Below are 25,647 nucleotides of genomic sequence, written 5' to 3'. Positions count from 1 at the left end.
CACTCTGAACCCACTCCCAGACCATGTGCTTAAATCTAGGGTCAAGATCAAAATCCAGTTTAAATTCTGATACTAACAGGCAGAGCTCCAGAAAAAGACAGAATTCGGTACCCAGGTATTAATAAGAGACAGATTAGACAAAAATTAGTCAAAAACTGTTCAGAGTTTGGTACACAGTTACACACAGCAATGTTGGTAGGACTAATACGGAAGCATAGTGGATATTTAGCCAGTGATCAGTACATAGATACATAGATAATAGTAGCAGTTGTCCCAGGAAGCTAGCAGCTGAAAAGTATGAGAGACTAAGGCAAAAGCACAATAATCTTGTATGGAGGACGTGCCAAGAGTATATAGAAAGTCTAGAATTGGAGCTAATTAGGCAATCAAGACAAAACTCAGCAAGGATTTCCAAAAAACAAAGAACTAGATTCAAGTGGTTGCCAAAGTAATTTTTTAAACATACTGTTGCACATGTTCTACACTGACAGCTCTGGGTCTTCTCTGTGACTGTCTACAGGCTGCAGCAGCTTGTCGATGGGATGCCAGAGGATGCTGCAGCTATTAAAAAACCTCAATGCTGAAACGCTAAGATCTGGGATTGGCTGCAACAGGACAACCCCTTTAAAGGGGTTTTCCGGGTAGAAACTATTGATGACCTAATCTCAACAATAGTTAATCGGATCAGAGTTCAGGATCCGAGCGATTTGCTGATTCCCCGGGTGTTGTTAGTGCAGTGGGGTCAGATGTCGTCATATGTAGTGCTGCTTGTCGTGATCAACTGGCGGGTAAAATTTGGCCGATTTTCTCAGGCTGACCTCATTTTGGGTGAAAATTATGGGAAAACTGCCTTTTCCATAATGCATGCTGAACTAGGTCAGCAGGCAGGCAGGATGCCTTGATGATGGTAATCAGCAGACAGGATGCCTTGATGATGTCAGGAAATGTGTCCTCATGGTTAGATATGGGCAACACTTTCATTGGATGTCTGCATCACATAACCCAGCCATATATATAACATCAGCATTGTTTTAGCATTTTACTGCTCAGCAGATAGAGATTGCTCTATAGTGTGGGACATATAGTATGCAGAGTATATAATGCAGCTGCTGAAACTGTATATGCCAACAGACAGAAAAACTGCTGCGTATTGTGGCGGATATAATCTGCATAGTATTCAGTACACTACTGCTGCTCAAGATAGTCTAACCTGTAAACTAACAAACCAAAAACATAACATTATATATATATATATATTTTTTTTAAGTTCCGGGTCTGCCATATAAGATTGCTCTGTACATGACGTACTCACCTGTGGGTTTAAAGAAAACAACCTGAAACATGAATAAAGTAAGAAGTAGGGGACATGTCGATAGTCAAGGTAGAGGATGGGCCAAGCCTCCCACTGAAGCAACTGCTCCGTATTCTGTACTAGGTGAGGCAAGCATGCTGCCATTCTTTAGAAGTGGTTTTGCCCTTGCAATACATCCACAGTACATAGAAGAAGTTGTAGATTGGATAACATAGGATGCATCAACTACCATCATCTCCTCTTCCTCCCAGGCACAGAGCAGTCAGTCTGCACCAGTCACCCATGAGCATCCTCTACTTCATCCTGTACTAAATCCCCCAGACACTCAGCCTACATGGATCAGTCTGAGGAGCTTTTTGGTCATTGTGTCATGAATGTCAACAGTCTCTAATTAACCAGAGGAGAAGACCAAGACATTGAATGCACTGTTGCCCAACCATTTTTTTCCTCTGAAGAGGAAGATGAGAGTGGGTCAGTGCGTGGCTAGCCCTCGACAGGCAATACCTATATAGGGGGTTGCGGAAATGGAGGTGTCAGCTCCCAATTCTTACTGTAGCATAGACTCCACTAAGGAGGAAGAGGATGACAAAGTGGAAGAGGAGGTGGAAGATGATGTTGATCCAACCTGGTATAAAGGCAGGAAGTGTCATCATAGCAGATTGGAGGTGGAGGAGGAACAGGCGGGCATTGCGGGCAGCAGCATTCTAGGATAAGGAGTAAGGTGTCACAGAAAAATAAAAGGGCTGTGCTGCCACCATCTGCTACTACTAGCTGCAGTAGCACCAACATCAGGCATACAGCTAGATCTACTGACAGAATTGTGCAGCCTAGGCATTCTTTAAATCCACAGGTGATGGCAGAACAGTGGTCATCTGTAAGATCTGTGGTAAGCTTTTGAAACAAGACAAGAACACCTCAACTCACAGTCACGTGACCTTTTGTTTACATGCAGAGTGCTCAACTGAGAAATGGATACAATTGTATTGATTATAGGCAATGTTCTCTAAATTAACAAGTATGGAATGCAGAATAATGCATTGTGGCAAACAGACAGAAAGATTTGTGCAGCTGCTGCTGATGTATTAACTCTTTAAGAGACAGAATGTTTCAGTCCTAAAGGACCAGACACTTTTTTAGAGTTTTTATGCATGTGGTGGTTTTATGGCCTGTTTCTTTATTTTCCTTGGGTTGCCAAAAAAATTTTCTGTGCTTCTTTTAGGGACATAACTTTTTTTCACAGATTTATGTGTTTGTTTTATTAGGTGTAAAGTGTACAAAAAAATTGAAAAAAGGGTTTTTTAATTTCTAGTTCTTTAATTTAAAAATTAGTACATTTATGCTAAAACAAAGTATAGAAGTGGGTTCTACATTTTGTTTCAGCCGTTTTTGATATAAAATCTGTACAATCGCAGATAACAGGATGGCTTCGGTGATGGTTTAGTTTGGTGTGGGGGTTGGCTTGCCATGTCAGGGGTTGTCGGTGATCACATGATTGCTGGGTCCAATAGAGGAAGCAGGACTGCCGCTTCCTCTATTCTCTACATAGTGCTCATTGAGTGCTATGTATGCTGGAGAAGGAAAGGCAGAAGAGATTATCTGCTGCTTCTATCTTCTCCTCTGGGTCCTTGGCTGTCTCTCAAAGGAACTGGAACTTTAAACCCTCGCTGTATATTTACGATGGAGATGGATTAAAGCCCAGGACCAAGCAGCATATATGTACTATGCTTAGTCCTTATCAGGTAAGGGGTTTCCAGCTGTAATACCTGATAACTAGAGATGATCGAACATGTTCGGCCCCGCCCCTTTTCGCCCGAACACCGAACTTTGCGAGTACTTCCGTGTTCGGGCGAAAAATGTTCGGCGGTCGCCGTGGCAGCGCGGGGGGGGGGGGGTGCGGCGGGGAGTGGGGGGGAGAGGGAGAGAGAGAGGGCTCCCCCCTGTTCCCCGCTGCTGCCGCCCGCGCTGCCACGGCGACCCCCGCCCCCCGGCGGCCCCCGAACATTTACGCCCGAACACTGAAGTGTTCGGGAAAGCCGGTGTCCGGGTGCGTAAGTGTCCGTAACGGACACGTTCGATCATCTCTACTGATAACCTATCCTCAGTATATCTTCAGTATATGTCATCAATAGCTTATCAACTTGTATCCACTATTCAGGACCACCAACGATTAGTTCTTCTCTTGGCCACTGTTTTAGTGTATGGTGCCAGAAGAAAACGACTTTGTACATTGTGCAGTTATTGAAATACAATATATATTAGAAAGCTGAAAAACTTTTCACTTATAATGTGCTAACAAGCTTTATTAGCGTAAAGCCAGAAAAGCTCTTTAAGGTTTCTTTCACACATAGACCTTTTTTTCTGGGATTTTTTGGTGGGAAAAAAGGCCAGAGAAATTGCTTGAGTCTTTTAAATGATGCCTGAAGTGTTTCCCTTGGTCTTTTTTTCCTACAGAGAAGCTTGTGTGAAAATGGCAGAAAAAATGCCACACCCAGAGCATGCTGTGATTTTGAAAAAAATCACTGTGGAATCCCAAAAAAACAACTGCAAAATCACTGCAAACGTTAGAAAAAAAGCCACTACAAAAAGGCTACATTTGCAGGGCATTTCATATTTTACTACTAACTTACAAGTCAATGGTTTTTATTTTGTGCCATTTTTTTCTCACTTTGCTGCGTTTTCTTGGCTTTATTTCAGTTTTCAAAATTACATTACCAAATAGGCTTATCGAAATGGGGAAAAAATGCAAAAAAGGACAGCAAAGAACACATTTGTGACCAAAAAAGCTACAAAAAATGCCTGTAAAAACACATAAATTGAATGGCTTTTTATAACCAGCTAAAAAGTGCCTGAAAAAGTGTTAGAGCTCTTGCATACTTGCGTTTTTAATGCATGTTTTTTTCATTCCATATCGCTGCGTATTTTTAACGTGAGTGTCAATTGGACTTCCTAATGTTAAAAACGCATCGCACAAAAATCGCATAGCACAAACTTGCTATGTGTTTTTAACATTAGAAAGTCCCATTGACACTCGTCTTTAAAAACGCAGCAAAAGCAGAAAAAAACACACAAGAAAAACACAAGTGTGCAAGAGCCTTAAAGGAAACCAGAAATTTCACACCGTGTTTACTGCAAAAATGCAAATTTTTGTGTTTTCACATAGGGGTATTTTTTCTTTGACAAAAAAACACCGTGTCCACTTGTTAGCTATAGATTAATAGGGAGTTATGACACTCACTAAAAACAATGTATTTGCGTGGCGTTTTTCTTCATTTTTGCTGCTCTGTTTGGGTCAATGGCATTTTTTCTTAAGTCACTGCATGTTCTAGATTGTGTTTTTCATGCGTTTTTCCACGTACTACTCTATAAGGACAAAATATGAAAGACACATCTCTGAAAAAAAAGTCACAGAAAATTAATTAAACTCATTGGGTAGCTAGAAAAAAACTACAGCATACGTAAGGAAGGCCTAAAGAATTAACTAATTATGTCCCTGTAGCATTTTTTTAAATCTTGCTTTTTTTGTACTTAAAACATTTTCCTTTGTAAATCAGTATGAGAAAACATTTTTTAGCTTTGGTACATATACCTTACATTAGCATTACATTTACAGTCATTTTTATTTTGTGCATATTATGCAGCCTATAGTGCTGTCTTCTGTTATTACATCATATTCGAATGATAAATAAATCATAAATGATGCTTATAAACATACACTATTCTGTTATATTTATTATTTGAAGCCTAATCAGTGGGGCCAACTGCATAGCTTTTGAACAATGGCTGACTCTATTGCACCTCTTTCTTTTCTTTGTACAAACCCCCACTGCCCTCTATTATTTATGCCCCTTTGTAATCAGTCAAGTGAGCAGTCTCCTCAGCTCACTGTCAATGAATGATATGATATCAGAAGGCAGAGGGAACCTAACATCACCCACAAACACTGGGAGACCAATCTAATGGGGTTCAGTGCAGGGGGACCTAAATGTATTTTTTTATTCGTTCATTGCAAAAAACTCCCAATGTTTCAATAAAGACCTTGATAGGGTCAAAACATTGTGAGTTTCTTGCAATGGAGGAATAAATATATAATTTTTGATATTCTTTGGATGTTGTCATATAATTTGGAGCTGAAAAATGTACAGTATGTCATGGTGCTGAAACTCACTCCCAAGCAGTTAATCAAACAAGTATATAATTAGAATGTGATTGCTTTGCAGCTTAAAAGAAAATTAATGTGACGATGAGAGTTAATAAAATTGATATATATGTAAGACATTGAAATTACTTTTATTAACAAATGTATCATTTATTCATGACTTTAGGATCCCAGCTGCACCAAATGTGATGAAATAGATGGCAGTGTGATATCAAGTCTTAAAAGACGGAGAGGAGTAAAAGTGACTGGCAAATATTTACCTCCATTAGAGTGGCAAAAGGGAAATATATCTCATTCTATAGGTTCATTAAATAATTCTTATTTTGAAGACAAGTATAATGATAGGGAAAATTTTTTTCAAGCATCTGATGGGTCTACTAAACTACTTCTCAAAGATGAAAGACAAAGTGCTACACGGAAAGATACCCGAGGAGATGACTCATCTAAAACAGAGCAAGAGAAGCAAAGAATGGAATCAGTCGTGGCTATACAAACTTCTGGCACCAAACATGCTGAGGATGTGGCTGAAGAGAAAGTGAACTCTAAGCAAGGTGTTAAAAATATGCATGAAAAACCTAATGAATATCTGTTACCTTTGGGATCAGCCATACCCAAAGAAACTTTGGAAGAGTTAAAAAGCATTCTCAAGGAGAGCCCATTGATTACTTGTAAAAATAAATTGCCTCAAAAGCCTCCTACTAGCACAATCCTGATACATCCTCCAAACCAAGCTGAGAAGCCAAGTGAAAATTTGGGTTTAACCTTTGAAACATTTAAGCCATATTGGGGGAAAGAAAATTATAAATTACAATGTGCAAAAACACCGGAGTCAAGTGAATCACATGATTTGTTAACGGGACAGACATTACCAGACCATCCAGAGTCACAAGAAGAGGAACAATTGATGCAGCCTATTCTGCCATTTGTTGGAAACCAGAAATTAATACCTGATAAATCAAACAATGCTTCTGGAATCAAGTTTGATCCACCCTCTTCTGATGGTAAGAATACTGATTATGTATTTTCCTGGTAGTGCACTAAGCCACATTATGTCACTATTTTTAAAGGAAGCATACTGTACATTGGAAAAATGTCAACAAATACATACATACTTAATATATATAGTGCCCTTATTTTCAATGTTGCTGCTGTTTGTTCTATTCCCAGTTTCCCCTTCATGTATGTAAAATAACTGCCAAATTATCAGATTAGCCTAGCTGATTGTGCTTTGGTAGTCTGAGACATTCCCCCCTGCTCTTGGGTGGACCAGCGTTGATGACCTCAGCACTGTGACCACCATCCCCTGCAGATCCGTTGCCCAAGAGCAGGGGGAGTGTCCCAGACTACTAAAGCACACCGTGCATTGACTAGTCTGAGAATCCGTTGCTCATTTTTATATGCAAGAAGAAAAGGCTGGGAATTGGATGAACTGCAGCAGCAACATTGAAGTGGAGGGTACCTAATGCTGTATGTTACCTACACACTGTACATGTACAGTGAACGTTTTACTGTGAATTGGAGGGTTGCTTTAAGTATTTGTGTTTCTTAATAGCTGAACAGTTTAGTAATACTTTTAGGCCGGCTGCACATGATCGGATTTGCATTGCAGAATCTGGAGCGGGAGTCTGCCTCCAATTCCACAGCAAGTATCACCCATTGCATGTTATGGAAAAGTGTTTTTTCCTGCAAATGAGCAAAAATTTATTGCGATTTCCGCTTGCAGAGGGAAAATTGCAGCATGCTCTATTTTAGTGCGGATTCCATTGAAGTCAATGTAAGCCGTGCGACCCGCGGCCCTTCTGCAATGACATTGCGGAAAGGTCATGGATAACCGCTTCATCGCCTAGTGATGACACGGAATAAGCAGGGATTTAAAAAAAAAAGTACTGTGCATGTCCGACAGCTCGCAGTGCGGACCATCTGCTGAACAGAAAAAGGAAGAAGAATGTCCAGTCGCGCGGATAGCAACTGGGCATAGGGTTGGATTCTGCTGAAGGCTCCCACATGCGGAATCCAACTCGGTCATGTGCAGTCGGCCTAAGTCTGATATTTCATGGAGATCAAAGGCTGAAAATTCATTTAAAAAATGAAAGTGCTACAGCAGAATCTACATCAATCTTCTCGTGCAACTAAAATATTTGCTTTCCTTGTGCATGGCATTACATTGCATTGCAAATGAAAGTAAACAATAGAAATAAAAAGAGCAAAGGTGGAGAAATACTCATTTACCAGAGAGCGTGAAACTAACCCTAAAATGTTCTTTAGTTATATAAATAGTAAAAATAGTCTAAAGTGTTGACCTTTTAAAATGTAATGAGGGAAAAATTGTAGATGGTGATGAAAAGAAAGAAAATCTATTAACCCCTTAACGCTACAGGACATACAGTTACATCCTGCAACTTCAAGGTATGTATGAAAGGATCTCAGGTGAATCCCGCTCCTTGCAACTTGGGTGCTGCCTGTTTCTTACATCTGACACCCGCTCGCAACAGCCCCGATAAGCTGCGGAATCAATTCTGACAGCGGTATTTAAATGCCCTGACTGAGGTTCAGGTGTTTCGTATGGCCCCCTGTGATAAGATCACAGGTTACCGTATCTCATTTCCAGTCTAGCTTTGTTTTCATATCAGCATAGTTTTGTTTCTGTTTTTAGTTCTAGTCCAAAGCATATTCATCATTGCTCTCCAAGCATGCTCAGGCCTTAGTCAGACGGGCGTTTTTTCGCCCGATTTGCGCATGCGTCCGGCGATTTTTTAAAACCATTGCTTTGCAATGGTATCAGACACATGAGCGCTTTTTATGCGCTCGTCCGATAAATTATAGAACAGAAATCGCAGATCGCACCTATCTGCGATCTGCGATTCCTGTTCTCTTCTCTATATGTGCTCAATGTGGTCGGCGGCAGCAGCGCCGCCCCTATTGAGAACATATAGAAGACAAATCATTCTTCTCTGCCCCAGCTGTAACAGTTGTGGCAGAGAAGAACGATGTTTGCCCATTGAAAGCAATGGGCTGCCGGTGTGCGCGGGATGAATTGTCGGGAAGGGCTTAAATATATAAGCCCTTCCCTGCAATTCATCCAGAAATGTGTTAAAATAAAAAAAAAAAATATACTCACCTTGTCCCGGCAGCCGGAGTTCAGCGCGGCCGGCCTGCAGTGGGTGTGAAGGGGGTGTGAGTCAGAATCACAGGGCAGGTCTGACTCACACCCCCTTCACACCCACTGCAGGCCGGCCGCGCTGAACTCCGGCTGCCGGGACAAGGTGAGTATATACATATTTTTTATTTTAACACATTTCTGGATGAATTGCAGGGAAGGGCTTATATATTTAAGCCCTTCCCGACAATTCATCCCCCACTCGCCCGCAGCGCATTGCTTTCAATGGAGGCGGCTGTATTGCCGGCTCCATTGAATGCAATGCGCTGGACAGCTCCGGCCCGTTTCTAATGAAACGCGGCTAGGAGCAGATTTTCTGGCGATTTTCTGGCCCCGGTCACGCGATTTGCGGATGCGCATCCGTCATGCGATCCGCAAATCGCGCGAAAAAACGCCCGTCTGACTAAGGCCTCAGAGTGCAGAAAACATGCTCTGCTTGTTCATCATTGGCAGGAGCAAATCTGACATTGTCACTTTAACATAGAATAACTTGTTAAAACAATAAATAGTTTTTTTTCGCCACATATTGTACTTTATTTGGGTGGTAAAAATTGACTGATAGAATTTGTGTATATTTATTAAAAGCGCCAACATTGGAAACATTTTGAAAAAAATTATCATTTTTTTCACATTTTCAAATGCAAAAGCTCAAATATGTGCAAACATACTGTACAAATTTTTGAAAAGATATATATTTCCATCTGTTTACTTTATTCTGGACACACATTGAAAAAACTTTTTTTTTTAACCATTTAGGAGACGTACAAATTTAACATTGATTATTAACCCTTTCCAATCGAATGTCGGGCCTGCCCCGACATCATAATTTCCCTCCACAACTCCGATGTCGGGGCAGGCCCGACACTGCAGGAGTGCATCTGCACCCGATCATCAGACACATCGGGTGCAGATACACTCCTGCACTGGTCCTTATTGAGGACCCCCAAGGAGAAGGCAGAAAGGGTTTTTAACCCTTTCTGCCTTCTCCTTTACACATTACATAGCGCTTAATTAGCGCTATGTAATGCAGGAGATTCCAGCTGGCGATCATGTGACTGTCGGTGTCACCTGACCCCCAGCGTTCACATGAACGCCGAACCAGGAGCCTGCACCGTGGGGGGACCTGCTTACCTGTCCGGCGTCTTCCGCATTCTCCCTTCTGTCTCCCGGCTCAGCAATCATGTGACCGCTGGGTGCCACCTGACCTCAGCGGTCACATGATCGCTGAGCCGGTTGGCAGAGGGAGAATGCGGAAGACGCCGGACAGGTAAGCAGGGTCCCCTCCCCCCCATGGTGCAATGAGCACCTGCACCCTCCTGAACTCTGTCAGTTCGGGAGGGTGCAGGGAAATATATTTTTTCTCATCCATTCTCCCCAGCTCCAATTTATTTGGAGCTGGGGAGAATGAATGAGAAAAAATAATTGGATTGGAAAGGGTTAACATTTTGAGTAACATCTTGTTTTCCTGCACCAAGCCAAGATTGCAAAGGCTTATTGGTGTCAGAATATAGATAGATACCCACAAAAAATGACCCCATTTAAAAAAATACACATTTGAATGTATTCACTGAGGGGTGTTATGAGTATTTTGACCCCACAGTTTCTTTTCAGGAATAATTGCAATTTAGAGGAAAAAAAATAAAATTTTATATTTTTGCAAATATGTCAATAAAAAGACAGGATTTTTTTCTGTAGTGCACATAATAATGAGGATTTGCACCCAAAATCAATACCCCTCTTTGTCCTGTGTTCAGAAACATACCCATTATGACCCTAATCATGGGTCTCTATGCACAACGCATAGCTTGAAGGTGTTTTAGGCCCCATGACACACTTGTAGAGCCCTTGAACGGCCCAAACTATGGAGAACCCCTCAAATGACCCCATTTTGAAAACTAGACCACTTAACGTATTCATTTGATTCATCAGGGCAGCTGAATCTTTAACTTTTATTTCCTTTTTAGTAAGTTTCATATGATCATCGGCATTCGGTAAAAGTGACTGTGGAAGCGGATCCCAGGTTGTCGGCTACCTCCTGGAGCCAGCAACATGAAACTGTCATGTTCACAGCTTACAGGGTTTTAATCCCCACAGGGAGCATGTTTTTACGTCCCTGGGGATTAAAGTCCAGAACACTAGGATGTAAAAACATTATGGGGTGGTCACTAAGGGGTTAAACAAATAAACAGCACATAAACATAACCTTACAGGTCCTGTTTGAATACATTGATACATCATTTAATGGCTAAAAATGTATTGGCTCCCAAATTACAAGTTAGGAGCCAAATATGCCAAGGTAATTGGTAAGTAAAAGCTGAGATCACCCATAATGTCAAACCAGAGTTGGCTGTTATCAATTTGAGGTAAGGATAGTTAGAGGGTTTGCTCATTTTTGTATACCACTTGTTATTTATAATGTCAGAATTTGTGACAGGATGTCTGTTTCAGCAGAGATATCAATAAAAAAACTGAACTTTTTCCAGAAGGAAAGTTAGTGAAAGACTAAATTGTTATTTTAATAACTCACAAATTACAACTTTTCTTTAAACACACTGTTCTTGCAAAGCTTTTAAAAAATATATCTAAGGTGACAGAATGACTCAGTAGTCCTTTTGGAATGTACTTGCGTGTCTGGAAGTTTAGTTATGTATTTTTGTTATTTAACTATATACAGAATTAACATTTAACAATTTATTCTAAGTGGCTCATTTTCAGTCCTGTTGTCAGTAAGTATTCTAAACACTGAATTGAATAGGCTTTGAAGGGATTTTCCAGGATGAAAACGTTTGATGACCTGTCCTCAGTATCAGTTACCGCTAGCAGACTGGCAGCGGTCTGAAGCTCGGGACCCCAGTCAATCAGCTGATAAGAAGTTGCTACGGATCACCGTAACTGCCAAAATGCTGTCTGTAATGCAGAGGCATGACTTGGTATTGTAGTTCTCTCCCATCCACTTCATGAATCGGATCTGCAATACCAAAACCGGACCTCTGCACTATGTAAATCATTTTAAAAGTTCAAGCGTTCTCTAGTAGCTTGTCATCAGTTGAATTGTAGGGAATTGGAGGAGATGACCCCCTTCGATATGCTATTGGTAACCTATCCTGAAGACAGGTCACCAATAGTTTTAATTGTGGAAAATCCATTTAATATGAACCTAGTAAATTAAAATGATTTTCTTCCTCCCTTTATTCCAGAAAGCATATGTTCCAGTAGTAAACGCGTTTATGCAACCTCTAGTGGAACTCGAAATCCTCTTCAAATAATTTCTTACGTTGAACATATCAAGCAGCAGATTGCAAGAGAAGACATACGCTTTGTGAGATTTGAAGCTGCTGATTTGCATGGTGTGTCAAGGTGGAAAACCATTCCTGCACGTTTTTTCCAAGTAAGAGTGGGCAAATGACCCTGTTTGAATATCATATACTAGTCATATTTTAATTCAGATTTCACAGTAGTTAAGTATTTTAGTGGCGTGCCCCCAAAATCTTTGGGGCTTGCTGCACTGACCATGCAGTTAAACCCCAGAAGATTTCCGTGGACAGCTCTAGTGCTGAAATGTGCAGAGCACTGAGCTGTCATCTGAAATCTTATGGATTTTAATTGCATTGTTGACTTATTTAAAAAAAACCTGCCCTGTGAGGCATACCATGGTAATAATAAACCTGCCACTGAAGGGGTTAAAGGGAGTCTGTCAGCTACTTTTAACCCTATAAGCTAAGTTTATGGGCTGAGAGTAGCTGATCTGCTGAGACCGAGGATGTAAGTTTTAAGTTTTCTTTCTCCGCTGTTCCCCTGGTGTTAGTACTAAAAGCTGCTGCTGACGGGCACTGAGACCGGGCGAATGGCGAGGAAGGTAAGTATAAAACTTACATCCCTGGTCTCAGCAGGTCAGCTACTTTAAGCCCATAAGCTTAGCTAATAGGGTTAAAAGATTTCCTTTAAATACTGAAATTAATAGTTGGACTTGCAGCCTTTACTTTTCAGATTATGTATTAGTGTGATTTGGGGCTCATACTATTTGCCATTTTCCTGAACAGCGCCCTAGAGCTGCTGCCTTTTTATAATCCATCAACTCATTTTCAGTGGGTGGTACCCCTACCAGGAAGGGCTGCCAGTAGCATACACACAAGCACTTCCTTTCTCTTAGGGCAGGCTCCCATGAGCGTAATTTCATTGCGCATTATGCACATAATACGCGGTGAAAGGAGTCAATAAAAATACATTGATTTTCATTGACCCACTTACACTAACTGTATTTTACCACATATTCCTCTTGATAGAGCGCTGTTGTTCTCTGTGGGCTTGCAATAAATACTGCACATATGTAATGTAATTGCATTTATGCGCAAAGTTGATAAGCGACAGAGCAGGATTTAAAAAAAAAAAAAAAGAAACAAGTCAGACTGCGCATGACAGCGTGTATGAGATATGATGACATGTGCTGTGCAAAATCTCTGCCCTGCGCAGCGATATGCCTGCTTACCGCCGGAGCACCCAGCGTTTAAGCATATACTCCTGTGAGGCGGCCCTTAGTTGCATTCTGCGTTTGACCAATGCTATTGCGGCCCTGATCTGAGACCCTGCCTCTCTTCATTGAATGGAGAGAACAACCAGACAGACCTGCAAAGTGTAATTGCAACAGTAAAGTTGTAACACTTATTAGTGACTGGCAGCAAACCTCTACCAATCAATCTGAACACCATAGAGTTGTGTTATCAGCAAGAGTACAATGATAATGGGTAACAGAAAGGTCTTGTGAAAGCTTCAGTATTGTCACAAGGATAACACAGCTAGCCCCCTCGCAGGGTAATGTGGCTATTCTACATGTTGGCTGTGTTTGCAATAATAAAAAGAACAAAATTACTAATGTTTTGCAGGAAAGGGCAGTTAATGGCATTTACATGCCACGGAGTTACCTTGAATTAACACTGAGCCCAAAGAACAATGAAGTTGACCACATCAACTCCAAACATTTCAGCTGTGATATCATCCTGAAACCAGACTTGCAAACCTTCCGAGTTCTGCCTTGGACTGAAAAAACGGCAAGAGTGATCTGCGATTCATTTACCTTTCTAGGGGATCCGCTTCTCACGTCTCCACGCTATTTAGCTAAACGATTACTTAATCAGCTGGAAGATATTGGCTTTTTTCTACATGCTTCTTTCACCTATGAGTTTTGTATATTTGCTATAACTGAAATGATAAATTCCAAATCAGTATCATTCCCAGCAGCAACTTTATTGACTGACTATGACCAGTCATTCATCCAAGAGTTGTTTGATGGAATGTACTATATTGGTGGTAACATTGAAAGCTTTTCATCTTCCATTGGATCTGGACAGATGGAGATCACATTTCAACCAGATTATGGGTTGCAGGCTGCCGACAATGCATTCACCTTTAGAACTGCCATCAAAGAAGTTGCCAAAAAACATGGATGCTTAGCAAGTTTCTATACTGATATGGTAGGTTTCTATAATTCTGGAGTCTTATCACATAGCTTGTGGGACATCAATGGGAAGAATTTATTTTATAGTGGAACTCATATGCAAGAACTTACAGACATTGGTAAAAACTGGCTATCTGGACTTCTTCTTCATTCTGCTGCTCTCAGTGGCCTAGTTGCTCCCGGAGTTGCTTGCCGAAAACATCTATCAAATGATGTTAAGGAGTCACAAGACAGCATCTCTGCCACATGGGGATTCAATAATAACAGTGCTACATACAATGTAAAATCCTCTTGTAATAATGAAACTTATATAGTAAACAAGCTATGTTCAGCAATGGCAAACCCTTACCTAGTCCTAGCTGCCACTGTTGCTGCTGGACTGGATGGGATCAAGAAAGGCCTAAACTTCTTTGATAGCATAAGCAGCAATACAGATCCTCCTGGGCTTAAAGTATCACCTATTCCATTGAAACTAGAAGATGCTTTGTCCGCACTGCAAGAAGATAAATGCATCAGGGCATCTTTGGGAGAACCATTTATTCGATATTTTATTGCCATGAAACAGTATGAGTTAGAAACAGAGGAAGTAGATACTGAGAGAAATAAATTTCTTGAATATTTTATATAAATTACCAAGCAACAATATGAGCTTACCTAAAGGGCCACTTTGGCAAAAACACATTTTTCCATCACTGCCCCCTCACCTGATTGCCAGTCACACTCTGGATTTCTTCTATGCATATTGCAGTCACTTCCATTTAGTGCAGCCTCCTGTCTGTTGCTTATCAGGCACCATCTTGATGTTGCTTTCACGGTCACTGTTCTGTACTATCAATCATATGATGCATCAGCGCAGCATTAGATAGAGGATGTACCATTTGTGCCTACTGGGTGGGCAGTTTAATTATCATTATCTTCCATATTCTTCTAAATAAGCTACAGACCATAAGTATACAGTCAGGAGGTTGAGTTGTGATCTCCTCTACTATAACTGTGTGACAGCAGCCGTGTGAGCATCCTTAGTAACAGTGATAGGAGTGACTGTGTCCCTCTCTAGGCAGTTTCTGTGGCAGTGTCCATATAATAGCATCACACATACTGAGAAACTGACTAGTTTGAGAACACATAAACCTAAGTACATCTGAGCTGGTCAGAATTGAGCTCATGTGACCACTTGAGGAGAAAGAGATCAAGAGTTTCATATAGAAAGACATAACTAACCAAGGTAATACTAGCTCACTTATACTGTAAATTCCTGGGGCTAGCGACATAATGAAAAGAATTTAAAAAAAAGAAAACTTCTTTCAAGTTTTACAATTTAGATCGAGTATACACACTGAATTCTGCTATTTTTATACTGACTTTAGATTGTGCATACATTTTATAATGTTTAAATAATATACATAAATATCTGTTTGATTAATTTGATATGCTTCATTGTACTTTTGTTTCATGCATGACGAATAGTCAGTTTTTTGGAACAAAACTGTATTTTTGTTTACAGATTTATGTCATCAGTTAGATGGTAAATATTAAACCAATGAATTATAGCATATTAACAGTGCTTTTAAAAAATCACAGCAAACCTAGAAAGTTCACAGCTGTATGCCACAATATGGCTACTTTCACATGAGCGTATTTGTAAACATTTGTAATGCAGATCCGCAATATGGATGTAATAAAGGTTTCATCCGTATTTCCTTTTATTGGTAATTTTTTCTACAGGGCAAAATGAATCCATTTTTGCCCAATAGAAATTAATACTCTTGAATGCAAATGTGGATGGAATACCGATGCTGTACGGATGCTTCTATATTTTAATCACTTTTTATAGACCTCAATCGACGTAGAGAAGAGACTACTGCATACTGCGCCTTTAAAATAAATGTGTATTTTATACATTCACGTAATTAGATTGATAGGTTAACATAAGCTCCTTATTATGCTAATGGAAGTACAGATGGAATACTGGAAAGAGAAAAATACTGAAAAATGTGCATGTCTGAAAGCGGCCTGTGTGAAAGGGATTCTTAAAAGCCTTGTTCACTACAATGTAACATTTGGCCACTGCTGTAAAATGTGCTTGTTCTTATGCTATTAAAGCTGAAAGCATGATTTCTGTGGGTTGCAATGTGCTTATTTCTTTGCCATCCTCCAGCAAAACCTTACAACAGACAAAAAACACCCCACCAGTCCATAGTATAAAAAGTATCACAGGAAAGGGTTTCTTAGAGATTGGTCTACAATTTGCTCACCTGGCTCCCACACACTTGCGTTTGCGTTTTTTGTTAACGCGATTGTCAGTGGGACTTTCTAATGTTAAAAACGCAACGCAACGCAATGCACCAAAAACGCAAGTTGCGTTGCGTTTTTAACATTAGAAAGTCCCACTGACAATCGCGTTAACAAAAAACGCAAACGCAAGTGTGTGGGAGCCCTAAGATATATGCTATGCATTACTGCTCTACCAGTATAATTAATGAAGCCACTAGTCCAATTTCGTTATACATAGTATTTATTTTACAATTAAAATACGCACTCATGATATTTTAATAATCTTTGATTAGTTTTCAGCAGAACCTATTCAACTTGCCATCTTATATTTTATTTGCTAATACAACAAACATTTTATAGTTTTTTTTTCCGTTACATGTGATGTGAAGTTGGTGTATATTTTTTTTATAATTTACACCAGTTTCTTGCATAAATTATAGTAAATCTGACAGACCTGCGAGGCCACACAGTCCTACCTACTTTTAGAAAAGTGGCAGAAGCCAGTTTAAAAAAAGTCCAAAAGTCACAAATTATGGTAATAAATATACCCTTTCATGTTTGAAGAATAAGAAAAAAATCGTGGCATGTTCTATTTTTTCCGCATTCTTCGGAATGCACAGTCCACTGATTTTAATGGGACCTTAAATACATCGCATGGCTCTTTCATGCCATGCGATGTGCATGCAAGGTTTCCAATTAAAATGAATGAGAAACACTTCCAATCCCTTGTTTGCATATTACCCAGAGGAGCATAAATGGCCTTTTGAGTCTCCTCACTCACCGTCTAGGTGCTCTCCCTAAGGAAAAAAGATAGCGTTTCTGACCCCCCGTCACAGGCCTTTCGCTAGCAAAGCCAGAATCCTACTGCACACTGATGAAAGGCAAAACCCTAAAACAGTTGTCTGTGCATGGGTTCTGCTTTCAATTCCTGATCATTGTTACAAGGCTTGTATAAAGAGTCTGACTTTGACTTGAAGGAATGCTGTCTTTCAATAGGTGGCACTGTGGAGGTATTATTCCATCTCCCTTATTTGCGTATTACCCAGAGGAGCATAAATGGCCTTTTGAGTCTCCTCACTCACCTTCTAGGTGCTCTCTCTAAGAAGAAAAGATAGTGTTTCTGACCCCCATCACAGGCTTCTCACTAGCAAAGCCAGAATCCTACTGCACATTGATAAAGGCCAAAAACCCTGAAACAGCTGAATGTGCATTGGTTCTGTCTTTGCTTTTAATTCCCGCTCATTGTTACATGGCTTGCATAAAGAGTTTGACTTTGACTTAAAGGAATGCTGCCTTTCAATAGGTGGCATTGTGGAGGTATTATTCCATCTCCCTTATTTGCATATTACCCAGAGGAGCATAAATGGCCTTTTGAGTGTCTTCACTTACCATCTAGGTGCTCTCCCTACAGAGAAAAGATAGGGTTTCTGACTTCTAATGTGAAACTGTTTTTGCCTGAGTTTCTCGCCTAGATATCACACTCACCGTGTGCAGTTAGCCTTACTTGGAATAATTTACTACATATCAAAATTGCTGCAAGACATAGTTGCAGCACTCCCGAAATTGTGATCCCTTATTAATGCTACACATTACAGTTCTGAGATTGAAAACTTCATGTTTTTTTTTGTCTATTATGCTGTTACCACTGAAAAAGTGGTGGAATGCTAGTTTTCTCACAGACTTTTTTTAATGTTTTGAACATTTAACACCATCCAACATAATAACAATAACTGCAATAAAAGACCACTGAGAACAGTAAGGGAAAGAAAGACAAACAATATTATTCACATTTAGGCCTGCTGCACACAGGTATAATTTGCAGCGTGCTGCCCACATGTGACAGTCGTCAGCATACAACAAGTACTGATCTGTTCTCACTGAAGTGGTGAGGCTGGGTATTACAGGCAAAGTTCGCATTCACTTCTCACTTCACTTGGCTTGCAATCCTACACCTGGCCACTTCAGTGAAAACAGAGCCGTTTGCTACCTGCAGAAAATAGCTCCGTGCACAAGCACACAACGGACCTTTGTTGATCTGCTATTGAAGGACTATGCTACGGATAAGGCTATCACTAGTTTACAACAGGACAACCCCTTTAATTCAGTTCAGAACATTCCTTAACCCCTTCCCGCTCCAGGGCGTACCGGTACGTCCTGGCAGCCTGGTACTTCCCGCAACAGGGCGTACCGGTACGTCCTGGAGATAGCGCGGGATCACATAAGATCCAGCGCTATCCCGCAGCGGGAGCCGGCTGTCAGTCACAGCCGGCGTCCCGCTGCAGCAGCGGGGGGGCATCGGAGATGCGCCGCCCGCTGTTAACCCCTTCCCTGCCGCGATCTAAGTAGATCGCGGCAGGGAAAGAGTTCACAGAGGGATCGCGCTCCCACTGTGTCTCCGGCCGGAACTCGCGATGTCATCGCGAGAGCCCGGCCTGTCGCCATGGCAACAGGACGCCAGACACTGGCGTCCTGTATTGCCTGTGCCTATAATCGCTGTATAAGCGATAAGGCATGGCAGAGCAGTAGCTCTGCCATGCCTTATAACAGCGATCATAGGCACAGGGTTGTAAGTCCCTCAGAGGGACTCAAATAGTATTAAAAAAAAAGAAAAGAAAAGTGTAAAAAAAGAAAAATGTAAAAAAAAAATTTAAAAAACCCCCTTTTTTTATGCTTTTTCTAATATTAGCATAAAAAAAGGGAAAAAAAATTAAAACCCCACATATTTGGTATTGACGCGTCCGTAACGAAGTGTACAAAAAGTTGAACACACTTTTTATTTTGTACGATAAAAAGCGTAAAAAACAACGCTAAAAAACAGAGGCAAAATGCTAATTTTTAGCATTTTGCCTCCCAAAAAATGCAATAAAAGTGATCAAAAAAGCCGTACATTCCCCAATAAAAACTACAGCTTGTCTCGTAAAAAATAAGCCCTCATAGAGCTCCGTACATAGAAAAATAAAAAAGTTACAGGACTTTGAATGCAGCTATAGAGGAAAAAAAAGATTTCCAAAAAAAGGGGGTTTTATTTCAAAAAAGTGTAAAAACCTAAAAAAAATTAAAACAATTATGGTATCGTTGTTACCGTACCGACCCGCAGAAAAAATTTAGTGTGTCATTTATGCTGCATGATTAACGCTGTAAAAAAAAAAGAAAAAGAAATCTATGGCAGAATTGATGCGTTTTCTCTCCCTGTTATCATAAAAAAAAAATAAAAAAATTTTACGATATTGTCTATGTACCCAAAAGTGGCACCGATAAAAACTACAGCTCGCCACGCAAAAAACAAGCCCTTATACGGCCGCGTCCACGGAAAAATAAAAAAGTTATGGCTTTTGAAAAATGGAGATGGAAAAATACCAAAAAATCGCTTGGTCCTCAACGCCAAAATAGGCCGTGTCATTAAGGGGTTAAACTAAAGAGAATGGAAACAAACTGCTTCAAATAAGTTTTTGCGGTAGAAAGAATCTGTTTTCCATTGTGCTAGAGTACTTGTTTTGCTTGTTTGAATAAATTTACAACTGGGTGTTACAATTGCCTTTGTCGAACGGGTGTAGTCCTGTCAGACTCATTGTTACATCCGCGCACAATCAGGGCACTAAGCCTCAGCATGGACGCAGGGTGGTGTCCACACAAACGCCATAAGCACACACAAAATGCATATTTAGCACAAGGTAGGACTGTGAACTGCATACTGGTCTCACAGGCAGATATAACATATCCCTACTCTAATAGGACAACCACCATGTTAAAAGCTGCTGGCAAGCAGGGTGATCATCCCGATAAGGACGACTCTGTGCTGGAACCTAGGGACCTACCTATCCCAGGATGGCAAAACAATCCACAGAAGGGCAGGACGCAGCTCACACAAACTCACAGAAGAGGACTGTTCACACCTGGTGTCTGGAAACCTACACAGACACTAAACATGTTGCTGTTCATGCCAACACCCCAGGGACTTGCACACAAAATAGAACTGTACTGTATATACACCTTGTCTGGCACCTGCACAGACCCAATGAACAGAACACTGTTCACACACATATCTGGCCACCTGCACAGATACGCACCACACATCATTAATAAATGCAGAACCCTAGGGTGACAGAGAAACCCAACACAGAACCCCCCACTCAGAGCTTACATGCATACAGATAAACCATTGCTAGCGCAAGTGTTCTCACACCAAGGGGAAGGAGTCAGACACCATACTGACATACAGGGAACAATGTCCGGCATCATCCATCTGACATACACATTAGATATCAGATCTCTGGAGGCCGCACCAGTCAAAGGGAAGGGAAGAGGGGATCTGCAAAAAATACAGACAGAGACCACAGGCGTCCACACCATCCTCAGGGAAAGTGAGAGAGACACTTCAAAGTAGGCATTCATAACATAGCTCAGAGTGGGGTTAACACACACTGCAGAAACAAGATAAAATGACCAGCATTCTCTGGCAAGAAAAGCTGGTATTTATGTGCAGCAGACCAGAGGGATTGGCTGAAGACTACCACATCCAACCAGCTCAATTAGCCCTCACCTGTGAAGGTGTGCTCATGGAAACCTGTAGGACCACACTAATCACCTGTTGCTCTCTTTGTAGCTACTCTCTTCTTTGTCTGTTGACTATCCAAGATATATTTCTTGTCTTCTTACTCCATAGTGCATTTTTCCTCCTGGGAGGTCTACAGAATGAACACACACACACCCCTAGTCTCTTAAAGGGCAAGTATCACGTTCTGCCTGGGCACAATGCACACCTCGCCCAGGGCAGACGCAAGATTGTGTCAACACTGGACAAATGGTAAATGCAATGGTGCAGTAAAAGTCCTAATCCACAAAGGAAAACACAAAAAAAGAGGGAAAACTGACCCTGCTCCTAACTGGGAAAGGCCCCTACCTAAATGCAGATTGCTGCTCTGATAAGTGCAAATCTGCTGAATGCCTCTTGGCCTGCTACTTTACCCTTACAGGGAGCAAACCACAGCATGAATAACCAAGGGTGAGGGAAATAAATTGCAATTTAACTGAAAGATGCGCAATGGGAATGAGCTAAGAGAGGGGTCGGAAATGTAAACTCTTCCCTACTCGCTGATAGGTAGACCAGAGAAGAAACCACACCTAATAAAACCTTTCTCAGAGGTGGGGCACTCTTAGGGAAATACCAACATGCAACTATACGGAAACAGATAGTAGCAGGCAACACCCGCTCAAAATGGGTCAAGTAGCAACCTGTATAGGAGCACAGTGACTAGTCTGCTTCCACATCATGGTTAACATACCACGACACCATCGTGACTGACAAGCCGCAACAGCCAGCATACCAATGTATTTTTCCCTTTCTGCCCCAGACTATTCAAGGACCAGTCCTTTATTATTCTAGTTCCTGAACAATAGGTTCCAATAGTGTGTAAAACTGTCTTTACAGCTTCATGCTTTTTTAGTTCCTGGCCTTATTAGATTCTTCCTTTTTAACGAAGAAAATGGGTGCTCCCGCTGGGGTGGAAGAGGAATACTCTGGGTCACATAAACACAATTCTAATTGCCGAAGGCAAAGACTACCCATATCTGTTAATGATGAGGAACACTTAATCCCTTAGACTTCATTTCCCAGCTTAGCCTTCAGTCAAATCCATTGCAAACCCAGAGGATGCACAACTCTGCTACTGCAACAGTAGTATAACAGTACCGATAGGTTGTACAGTATCGTTTCAACATTGAACCATAGCCTTTTTGTTGAAATCAGTGGAGGGATAACCGTTATAGTTGCACTTTGTGTGTGGCTCTCTTGGAACTTGGGCCTTGAGGGGGACTATTACCTGTACTATGATGAGCTACAGTCCCATCAAACTTGTCATTGGGATGACTCTTCCTCTCTGGCCCATACAGATTAAGTTGCCCAATTCTCAGCTTTACAACTGCATAGTAATATAGTAACATAGTATGTTAGGATGAATGAAGACAATGTCCATCTAGTTCATATCTTGTATGGAACCACCGATCACAGGACTGTAGCTGAATCATGCGGGACACTGGAACAGACAATTTCTGATACCACAAGGCAGCTTGCAAACAAACTTTGCTTGAATAGTGATAATGCAATATTTTACAGTCCTCCCCTGTTTGATTCCTTGGAATCCCGGATGCTTTTAATCTTGCAGGGATCCATACTTAGGCCATCTGGGGAGATAATGTAACTCAGGAATTGAATTTGTGTCTGTTCAAAGTGACACTTTTCTAGCTTGATTTATATGCTATTTTTTTAAGTCGTTCCCAGACCACTCAAACGTGCCTGTGATGTTCCTCTAAATTGTCAGAGAAGATGAGGATGTCATCAAGATATGCCACTACGAATTGATCCAATAGGTCTCAAAATACATCATTGATAAAATGTTGGAAGGTCGCAGGAGCATTGCAGAGACCGAACGGCATCACCAGAGAATCAAAATGTCCATATCTTGTTCTGAAAGCCGTTTTCCATTTATATGCTCCTCTGAGGTTCAGTTTAGTAAAGACCTTGGCTGCCTGAAGCATCTCCAGCAGTTTGGGAATGAATGGGAGAGGATAGCGATTCTTAACAGTGATCTTGTTTAGTTCCTGGTAGTCAATGCACAGTGGAAGAGTAGATTCTTCCTTTTTAACGAAGAAAATGGGTGCTCCCGCTGGGGTGGAAGAGGAATACTCTGGGTCACATAAACACAATTCTAATTGCCGAAGGCAAAGACTACCCATATCTGCTAAAATATAATCTAAATACTTTAGTAGTAGTCAAAAAGACAAAGATAACATCAAATGATACTTAAAATAAAAGGGGCAAATGGTGGTAGCCATGCTGGCATGTTTCACCTTGCAGTGTCCTCAGGGGGAACAACAACTCAGGACACTGCAAGGCAGGCGAAACATGTCAGGGTGGCTATAGATTAGATTTGAACAGGGTTTTGGTGGTGCTGACTTATTCTTTTCCACCTAGGCTTTTGGAAGTTGGCCATCCAGGCCTATGTTTCAGGCCTTAGTCAGACGGGCGCTTTTTTGCGCGATTTGCGCATGCGCATGCGTCCGGCGATTTTTTAAAACCATTGCTTTGCAATGGTATCGGACTCATGAGTGCTTTTTATGCGCTCGTCCGATAAATTATAGAACAGAAATCGCAGATCGCACCTATCTGCGATCTGCGATTCCTGTTCTCTTCACTATATGCGCTCAATGGGGCCGGCGGCAGCAGCGCCAACCCCATTGAGAACATATAGAAGACAAATCATTCTTCTCTGCCACAGCTGTAACAGCTGTGGCAGAGAAGAAAGATGTTTGCCCATTGAATTCAATGGAGCCGGCAATACAGCGCTGAGCCAATCAGGGGGCAGGTCTGACTCACACCCCCTTCACACCCACTGCAGGCTGGCTGTGCGGAACTCCGGCTGCCGTGAGCAGGTGAGTATGTATATATTTTTTATTTTAACACTTTTCTGGATGAATTGCAGGGAAGGGCTTATATATTTAAGCCCTTCCCGACAATTCATCCCACACTCGCCCGCAGCGCATTGCTTTCAATGGAGTCGGCTGTATTGCCGACTCCATTAAATGCAATGCGCTTGACAGCTCCAGCCCGTTTCTAATGAAACGCGGCTAGGAGCAGATTTTCAGGCGATTTTCGAGCATCGGTCACGCGATTTGCGGATGCACATCCATCATGCAATCCGCAAATCGCGCGAAAAAACGCCCGTCTGACTAAGGCCTCAGTGTGTATATGTACAATTACACACATGATCCTTATTGATGACTGCTGGTCACATTTCATTGCTGCCACCATTTGCCCCTTTATTTTAAATATTATTCGAAGTTGTCTTTGTCTTTTTTGAATAATAAAGTATTTAGATTATATTTAAGGGGATATTACCTATGGGTATTTTTTGTCTTTGGCAATTAGAATTAAGCTTTGTTTGGTAACGTTGGCTACGGCAAGAGTCCTTTGGGACTTATTTGGACAGTTTAAGGAATAATATCCTGAGCCTCCACCATTAAGGCACAGATGTACAGCACAGCGCTGTTCTTTTTCAGTGGTGGAGAGGGGTTTATGGATTACATTAGAGATGAGCGAGCACCAAAATGCTCGGGTGCTCGTTACTCGGGACGAAATTTTCGCGATGCTCGAGGGTTCGTTTCGATGCTCGCTAAGGTTTCCATTTGTGAAAATCTGGGCAATTCAAGAAAGTGATGGGAACGACACAGCAACGGATAGGGCAGGCGAGGGGCTACATGTTGGGCTGCATCTCAAGTTCCCAGGGCCCCCCCCCTCCCAACAATTTTTACTTCTGAAAAGCCCTCATTAGCAATGCATACCTTAGCTAAGCACCACACTACCTCCAACAAAGCACAATCACTGCCTGCATGACACTCCGCTGCCACTTCACCTGGGTTACATGCTGCCCAACCCCCCCGCATGACCCAGTGTCCACAGCGCACAACAAAGTGTCCCTGCGCAGCCTTCAGCTGCCCTCATGCCACACCACCCTCATGTCTATTTATAAGTGCGTCTGCCATGAGGAGTAACCGCAGGCACACACTGCAGAGGGTTGGCACGGCTAGGCAGCGACCCTCTTTAAAAGGGGCGGGGTGATAGCCCACAATGCTGTACAGAAGCAATGAGAAATATAATCCTGTGCCACCGCCATCAGGAGCTGCACACATGGGCATAGCAATGGGAAACCTATGTGCCACACACAATTCATTCTGTCAAGGTGTCTGCATGCCGCAGTCAGACCGCGGTTTTTTATAAATAGTCACAGGCAAGTACAACTCCGCAATGGGAATTCCGTGTGCACCCACAGCATGGGTGGCTCCCTGGAACCCACCGGCTGTACATAAATGTATCCCATTGCAGTGCCCTGGACAGCAGAGCTAACGTCAGATTAAATGCAGGTGGGCTTCGGCCCACACTGCATGCCCCAACCTGACCGGGGTTTTTAATTCATAGACACAGGCAGGTACAACTCCCTATTGTGAAGTCCCTGTGGACCGACAGCATGGGTGGGTGCCAGGAAGCCACCGGCGGTACATAAATATATCCCATTGCATTGCCCATCACAGCTGAGGTAATGTCATGTTTAATGCAGGTGGGCTTCGGCCCACACTGCATGCCCCAGTCAGACTGGGGTTCTTTATAAGTAGACACAGGCAGGTACAACTCCCTATTGTGAAGTCCGTGTGGACCGACAGCATGGGAGGGTCCCAGGAAGCCACAGGCGGTACATAAATAAATCCCATTGCATTGCCCAGCACAGCTGAGGTAATGTCATGTT

General features: G+C 41.8%; 1 protein-coding gene across 1 annotated transcript; it reads left to right on the top strand.

Annotated features, from left to right (window-relative positions):
* Positions 1-1,836: 1,836 nt before the first annotated feature.
* Positions 1,837-14,705, top strand: LGSN (lengsin, lens protein with glutamine synthetase domain). The gene is made up of 5 exons (XM_066572716.1): positions 1,837-1,940; positions 2,955-3,051; positions 5,635-6,469; positions 11,823-12,013; positions 13,506-14,705. The coding sequence occupies exons 1-5, from the start codon at positions 1,837-1,839 to the stop codon at positions 14,703-14,705; spliced, it is 2,427 nt and encodes an 808-aa protein (XP_066428813.1).
* The last annotated feature ends 10,942 nt before the right edge of the window (positions 14,706-25,647 follow it).

The sequence above is a fragment of the Eleutherodactylus coqui genome, chromosome 1 (genome assembly GCF_035609145.1).
Source record: "Eleutherodactylus coqui strain aEleCoq1 chromosome 1, aEleCoq1.hap1, whole genome shotgun sequence".
NCBI lineage: Eukaryota > Metazoa > Chordata > Amphibia > Anura > Eleutherodactylidae > Eleutherodactylus > Eleutherodactylus coqui.
The sequence above is the reverse complement of the archived record's forward strand: the minus strand, read 5'-3'. Positions and strand labels throughout refer to the sequence as shown.

What these genes read in the sequence shown, in the direction of transcription:
- LGSN (XM_066572716.1), top strand. Translation starts at nt 1,837, where the DNA reads ATGGAGGTGTCAGCTCCCAATTCTTACTGTAGCATAGACTCCACTAAG. An exon ending in CTATGCTTAGTCCTTATCAG is followed by an intron (nt 3,052 to 5,634) that starts GTAAGGGGTTTC and finishes TCATGACTTTAG; the next exon opens with GATCCCAGCTGCACCAAATG. An exon ending in TGATCCACCCTCTTCTGATG is followed by an intron (nt 6,470 to 11,822) that starts GTAAGAATACTG and finishes CCTTTATTCCAG; the next exon opens with AAAGCATATGTTCCAGTAGT.